Genomic DNA, 6828 nt, shown 5'->3' with positions numbered 1-6828 from the left:
GCCCAGCTGCAGGTCTTTCTGGTGGAGGCACACCTGAGTTGCTGCTCCAGATTTCAGGCCTCCAGAGCATTTGCTGAACCCTTCAGCAGCTTGGCAGTACCCCACTGAAATCACTCCAAACTCAGGGAGACTTGGCCGCTTACCTGGCCATCTCCCTGGCAATTTTTAGGTTGGCCATCTCCCTTTTAGAGAAGGGGAAGAGTTGATGGCGCCTGCTCCCTGCTCCCTGCAGGTACTGGGGGGTAGGGGTAACTCAGCCCTCTGTAAGCTCATGGCTGTCCAGGTATGAATGTATTCCCCCAGACTCTACCAGGCACATGGTATTGCCTCCATTCCCGTCAAAAAGCCTCTAATTAACATATATATTTATTTTTTTAACCATTTTCCTCATCTCTTCGGAACAACCTGCACTGATAATAGGCAGTCCAGGTGTGAAAGTGCAGCCTCAGACCAGCCTGACAAAGCTGCATTTACTGCACATCGCACTGAAATGAGCCCTAGCCATGAAAATAAACCCCCTTGCTTATTCTAGAGACCGCGTTGGTTTTGTAGGTTTAATTTCGTGCTGTTTTGAGTATAGCTTTTGTTGCAGCTGGTGCCGCCTCCACTCAGATCTCTTGTTATCACTTGCTTTCCCCCTTGAAGCTGGCAGGTCTGAGGGAAGCCACTGGAGCAATGCAGCTTGGCTTTACTTAGCCATCGCCACTGCCCCGCTCTGCTGGGGGCAGAAGGCTTGTTGTGTGCTGTGAGCTGGCTGGTAAGTCTATTCAATATGCCAGCCATGGCAAGCAAGGTTTCGCAGCTGGATTACAGTGCACTTCAGACGAAAAATAACACACGTTATAATGCAAAGGGATGCAATGAAACATGTGGGCCTCAGGGGCCTCTTGTCCCTTTCCCTCGGGGAGTTCAGGATTAGGGACGGGCCTCTTCTCTGCCCGTCAGACTGGCTGTGCGATGAGGGAGGCGCAGGAATTGCTGAGCTAATGCAGTGGTGTATACAGAGCGGTTGGCTGGAGGAGAGCAGTGGGACGTGGGCACTAAAAGCAAAGCTGCTGAGCTCTGTTTCTGCCCCCTCACCCTCCCTGGCTGCAGAGGGTGAGTCTGCTCCCGCTTCGTCCGCTTTCTTCCTTGGAAAGATGAGATGCCAGTACTGACCTGCTCTGGAGGAGGGAGCCAGGAGGTTCGTGGGGGTCTTTGGGAAGTTTTCCTAGCGCTGCCGTACCTGTGGGAACCCTGCACAGCAAGCAGCCAGCTTTTCCACAGCTCCTACTTGGGTTTTATCATGCTGCCATGCCCTGTCCTCCTGCAGGTGTGATCCAGGCTGGGAAGGCGAGTACTGTGAGGATTGCGTGCGTATGCCGGGGTGTCTCCATGGGACATGCCACCAGCCTTGGCAGTGCATCTGTCACACCGGCTGGGCCGGCAAGTTCTGTGACAAAGGTGAGTCGCGGGCTGGACATCCCAGCCTCTGGTGCTGAGGGCAGAAGCCCATCGCACCCTGCACGGACGGGTGAGCCAGCATAGCCAGAAGCCACGCGGGTGATGCTGCTTAGGCTGCCCGGGAGATGGGATGTTGCTTGGCTGCCACAGCTGGGACTGTCCCCTTCCTGCAGAAGAGGTCAGGCTGCCGGCACCTGCTCCCTGGCTGCACCGGCCAGCCTCAGGAAATGGAGCAGATGAACTCATTGCCTTTCCCACGCCGCAGCTGGGCTCTGAGCAGCTCCTCCTGCTTCCCCCGGGCCTTCCTGCCTTCGGCAGGTGGCTGGTGGACTCCCCTTCTCTGGCCTCAGAGGGTCCTCTGTGCCACGGAGTCTGCACTTGCCGGCCAGATGGCATGCACAGCATCTTCACATCGTGCAGATCTGCAGGACAATTTGCTTTCTCTGCACCCCTAAGCCTGTGCATTTTGCAGACTGTAGCTGGGAGGCACCACGTAGGCACTGCACTTCTTTTGCTGCAGGTGCCCATTGGAGGGGAGGAGGGAGAAGCTCCTGCCATTTCTCCATCCCTAGCGGGTTTGATGGGCTGTGTTCAAACTGAATTGGCCACATCGCCCCTCTTTTCTCACCAGTTCCCACCTTTTTCTTTCCCCTCAGACATACACATTTGCGAACACCAGTCCCCATGCCAGAACGGGGCTCAGTGCATCTATGATCGAGATGGGGAATATTCCTGCCTGTGTCCAGAAGGCTTCCATGGGAAGGACTGTGAGATGAAGACGGGGCCATGTGAGAAGGCAGGGTGAGACACGGCAGCGAGGGCAACGAGATTACAGACAGCATTAGCTTTGGGTCATGCACTGCGAAGCGGTGGCCCAGCTTGGCTCGTTATCTGTGGATTTCCATGCGCTAATGGAGTTAAGCCAAAACCATCTTTGGCTTTAGTTTAGCTGCGTGCACTGCACAGTCCCACCGGGGCAAGGTCTTTGTTGTGATCTGAACAGATTCCCATCCCTCGCTGCTGTAGGTGTGATGAGCTGACACCCATCATGTCTTTGGGGAGCATCAGGAGGGCATGTTTTTACTCTTCAGATCATTTGGCTGAAGACCCTCCCTGGTGGGTGGTGGGCCCATGCACAGCCACAGGCTTTGAGGAGGTCCCACAGCCTCTCACTCGGGGAGGCGGAAACTCCTGCCCAGCCTTCTCCTTGAGAGAGCTGCCCCATGGAGAGAGACGGTGCTGGACCCACTGGCCACGCGAGCAGCTGCGTGTGTTTACTTCCCTGGGGCGGGGGGAAGCTGCTTGCTCTCAAGGGCCATGACCCGTCCTTGCTCTCTCCATGCAGGTCTCCGTGCAAGAACGGGGGGCAGTGTCAAGACGAAAATGGCTTTGCCAGCAATTTCACCTGCCGGTGCCTCGCTGGCTTCGTGGGGGATCTTTGTGAGAACGACGTGGACGACTGCCTGATGCGTCCCTGTGCCAATGGTGCCACCTGCCACGATGGGATCAACCGCTTCTCCTGCCAGTGCCAGCTGGGCTTCGAAGGGCGTTTCTGCACCATCAACATCAACGACTGCGCCAGCCAACCGTGCAAAAACGGGGCAAAGTGCTATGACCGCATCAATGACTATGACTGCTTGTGTCCTGACCGTTTCACTGGCAAAACCTGCGAGATCTCCGTCCCTGAGCCCACCTGGGCTCCCCCCTACCACCCTGTGAACCATGAGAACAGCGGGGGCATGAGAAGCACCACCAGTGAGATGCCGGGTGTGACGCAGCCGGAGCCTGTCAGGACCGCAGTCACGGGGCGGCGTGTGGCCAACCACAGCGAGAAAGAGCCGGGGGGAGGGTTGTTGAAAATCTCTGTGAAGGAGGTGGTAACCCAAAGGGACTCAGGGCTGAGCGAAGCCCAGCTGGTGACAGTGCTGGTGTTCGGGGTGCTGACGGCAGTGCTGGTCCTCATCACCGTCCTGCTAATGCTGAGGAACTGGCAGAGGGGCCGTCAGAGGTCGAACTGGTGCCAAAGCCCTTCTCAGGCTGCAAGGAAGCTCCAAGACCAGGAGTGTCAGGTGGGCATGCTCAACACCATCCTGATCGAGCCCAGGAAGACGACGGAGCTGTAAGCTGCGAGGACTCTGAGCCGGGCCCTGGCAGGTCGTTGTGCTGGTAAACCTCTCGAACTGCAGCCTGGGGAGCCGTGCCGGCACAAGCCGGGCAGCGGGGAAGGGCTCCCAGGGCAGCGAATGCGTCAACGAAACCCACGGGCGTCGAGCATGGGTGTGATGGCCCCACCCGGGTCTGAGCTCTCTCCCGCTTGGCTGGCGCAGCCGGCACCCACGGGCATCTGAAAGCAGGGCTGTGTTGGGCCAGCCCTGCAGGGAAGCGGCGATGTGCCGCTTGCGGCAGCCCACACCATGCAGTACCGGTATCGTCCGACATGAGCTCTCAGAAACAGGACAGGTAGTGCTGAGGAGGGCACAGCCTTCTTGCAAGCCCAAATTCTGCCAGGCCCTTTGTAACTCCTCTCTGTGACTATTGGAAGGGGCTTTGTCCTCGTTTCCGCTGGTGTTTGGATGTTTCTTCTAGGGCCTTCAGGACGGTCATGGCTGCACAGGCCTCCCTGCCCCAGTACTGGATGGGGTGGCTCCTGGCTGTTTCTGGAGGCTGTCGTTTCAGATGCCATGTCCCTAGGGAGCGAGCAAACACTCATGCTCCCTGGCCTTGTGGTTCTGTGAGCCAGTTCAAAGAGACTCTGGAGATCATTTGGGGTCTCCTTGTGCCCTTCTTCTGCCCTGGGTGATGCCCCCTCCTCTTGCTGTCAGACCTGGGGTTAAAACACATTCTGTATTTTCCTCCTGATGATCCAGGGATCTTCTCCCCTCACTTACCGAGCCGTCCTTTCTGGTCTAGCCACAACCAACCAAGCTCCTTCCCCTCCCCAGCATGCACTTCTGTCTCATCATTTGCTGACAAGGAGGAGCATGGCCTGCTCCCCTCCGGGGTCCCCTGGGCCTGAGCTGGTCCTTCTCATATGCCCCCGCAGGTGAAACTGGAGATGGACAGGGCTGGAGATGTGCTGTGGCTGGTTCAGGAGCAATACAAGATCCAGATCCTCCTTTCTTCTCCCAGTCACTCCGAGGCAGGCAGCTGGCACTAACCTCAAATCAGCCATTGTAGCATTTCTTGATACAACAAAGGCTAAGCTCCCCACAGTGGGTGTGAGGACAGGCTACTGAGCCTGGGATGACCATAGGAAGCAGACACGATACTGCCTTCTCCACCATTCCTAAAGCACGGCTAAGGGACAGTAGATGGCCAGGTCACGTAGCCTTTGTACTAAGTCTGCTCCTGCTTGTGCTGGTCTGGTGTGCAACAATCAGCGTCTCTCTGCCAGGGCCAGGGTTTTCTGTGCCCTCTCATGGGCACGGAGGGCTAAGCAGTGGGGTAAAAAAACTCCACAACCCAAACCCTACTACTGGCCTGTAGGGCTGCAGAGCTGGGTGCAAGATGATGTGAAGAGAGCAGACAGAGGAATGAACACTCAGCCAGGAAAGAGACCTGGGAGAGGGGACTCGGGCTTCATCAGAAAGATTATTTTTTTAATACATGGATGGATGATGTACCTTTATCAAATAAAACAAATACAAGCCCAGAAACAGTGTATCAGAGAATCATAACATAATTTAAGTTGCAAGGGACCTCTGGACACCAGCAGATCCAATTAGATCAGGTTGCTCAGCTGCTTGTTCTGGATGAGTATCTCTATCACTTCCCTCAAGAATGCAAACCCAGATTGTGGCACAGGAGTTGTCCTGTCCCATGCTCTGGCTGCAGGGGTGGAGATGGCTCCCGCAGCCTCAGGGGAAGGAACGGGACCTGCCTCAGGACAGCATAGCAAAGGTGTGTACCTGCTAGGCGTTGCCTTAAGAGTGTTGGAGAGAAGGGGAAAACCCAAGACTGAGTCCAAGGGTGCCGATGGGAAGAGCAATCTGATCCTAAAAATGGAAGCAGCTGTGGGTTTGTGCAGCTGGGAGCAGAGCAGGAGGGATAGGGAGTTTCCCTTGAAAAAGTGGTCTTGAAATAAACTAATCTTAGACGCCTTTAATGTAATCGCGTTCTGGCCCTTCAGGGGAAGGCCTTCTCCACTGTAAACTGGAGAAAGAGCAGCAAGGTCCCTGGGTGCAACCTTCTGGGCTTGGAAAGGTCATGCCCTCTGAAAGTGGTAGGGAACAGGTAGGGTTGTCTTTGTGCAGACAGGGCACCATTCCTGTATCTCACAAGGAAGTCTGTGTCTAGGGGGAAAAGGGGACAGGGACCTGAATAACGGAGCTTCACAAGGATGTTTCCACTTTATTTTAAATTGCACATGTGAGACTAAGTCTCGGACTAGGAGTCACTGATTCTTCTGTGAGCAGAAAATCCCTCTGTAATCTCAAAGGGAAGCCTTGGAGGGGAGCAGTATCCCACCAGTCAGGCTTTCATGGCCCTAAACACCAGGTGCCATCTTCCCTACTAAAGGAAAGGCCGCAGTGCCAGGCTCCTGTCCCTGAGGACACACAATCGCTGCCTGCAGGCAGGAGTAACCCCTTCCCTCACCTCAGCAGCTCCTGGCCCTGCAGGGACAGGGCTGGTGGCTGAGGCAAGGGGAAAGCCAGGCACAGAGCCAGGATGGCTGCCTGGGCTCAGCCCAGGAGGAAGGTCACTGTTGCGCACTGTGCAGGAGGCGCTGGAACAAGGAGCCATCTTTCTGGCTTAGGCGGGTGGGTGAATCCAGCTCTGCCACTCTCCCAGCTTGCATCACCAGCACGCGGTCTGAGTCCAAGATGGTGTTCAGCCTGCGGACAGCAGATGCCAGGACATACGTTGGTGGATCTGAGGAGAAACCCTGGATACTGCTTCCCCTGCTGTCAAGGGGTGGCCCAAGACATGCCCAACATCAGGATCTGTGGAGCAACTCCCTGCGCACTCAGGAGCACACTGCAGTCCGGCTCCCCAGAGAGCCTCTGCACACTACTGAAACGCACCACCTCTTAGGAGAGCACAGCGATGACTTCCAGTTGCTGGGCATGGCTGGGCACCAGGAGCGCAGAGGGAAGCTCTGTGGAGGGAGAGCTCAGGGCACGCCTGATTCTGGGGTTGCACAAGATGTCTCCATTCCCACAGGAGAGTTATTGAGTTGCTTCTGTTTACCCTGACATTTCCTCACCTGCCACCTCCTGAGGGCAGCAGAAATGGACTTGTGCATCAGCTGCCATTCCCCAGCAGTTTGGCATCTTTGCTTATGCTGCCACCACCAGTGGATTTGTAGTTGCCAGACTGCCAACCACAGCACCCGCAGCACACATATGCACCCAGTTCTGCCCAGACTGCTAGCAGGGCAGCAAC

General features: G+C 56.1%; 2 protein-coding genes across 2 annotated transcripts in view; one reads left to right on the top strand and one right to left on the bottom strand.

Moving 5' to 3' along the window:
* DLK2 (delta-like 2 homolog (Drosophila)) overlaps positions 1–3566 on the top strand; it is a 6450-nt gene extending 2884 nt beyond the window's left edge. The window contains exons 3-5 of the mRNA XM_009575244.1: positions 1313–1443; positions 2100–2244; positions 2789–3566. Of these exons, the coding sequence (XP_009573539.1) occupies positions 1313–1443; positions 2100–2244; positions 2789–3566 (1054 nt within the window). The remainder of the gene's footprint in view (positions 1–1312; positions 1444–2099; positions 2245–2788) is intronic.
* A 2213-nt stretch (positions 3567–5779) lies between these two features.
* The window catches only part of ABCC10 (ATP-binding cassette, sub-family C (CFTR/MRP), member 10), a 16404-nt gene continuing 15355 nt past the window's right edge, over positions 5780–6828 (bottom strand). The window contains 1 exon segment of the mRNA XM_009575245.1: positions 5780–6278. Coding sequence (XP_009573540.1) covers positions 6143–6278 — 136 coding nt within the window. The 3' untranslated portion in view covers positions 5780–6142.

This window comes from Fulmarus glacialis, unplaced genomic scaffold (genome assembly GCF_000690835.1).
Source record: "Fulmarus glacialis isolate BGI_N327 unplaced genomic scaffold, ASM69083v1 scaffold17943, whole genome shotgun sequence".
Classification (NCBI taxonomy): Eukaryota; Metazoa; Chordata; class Aves; order Procellariiformes; family Procellariidae; genus Fulmarus; species Fulmarus glacialis.
This window is presented reverse-complemented; position numbering and strand designations above follow the sequence as displayed.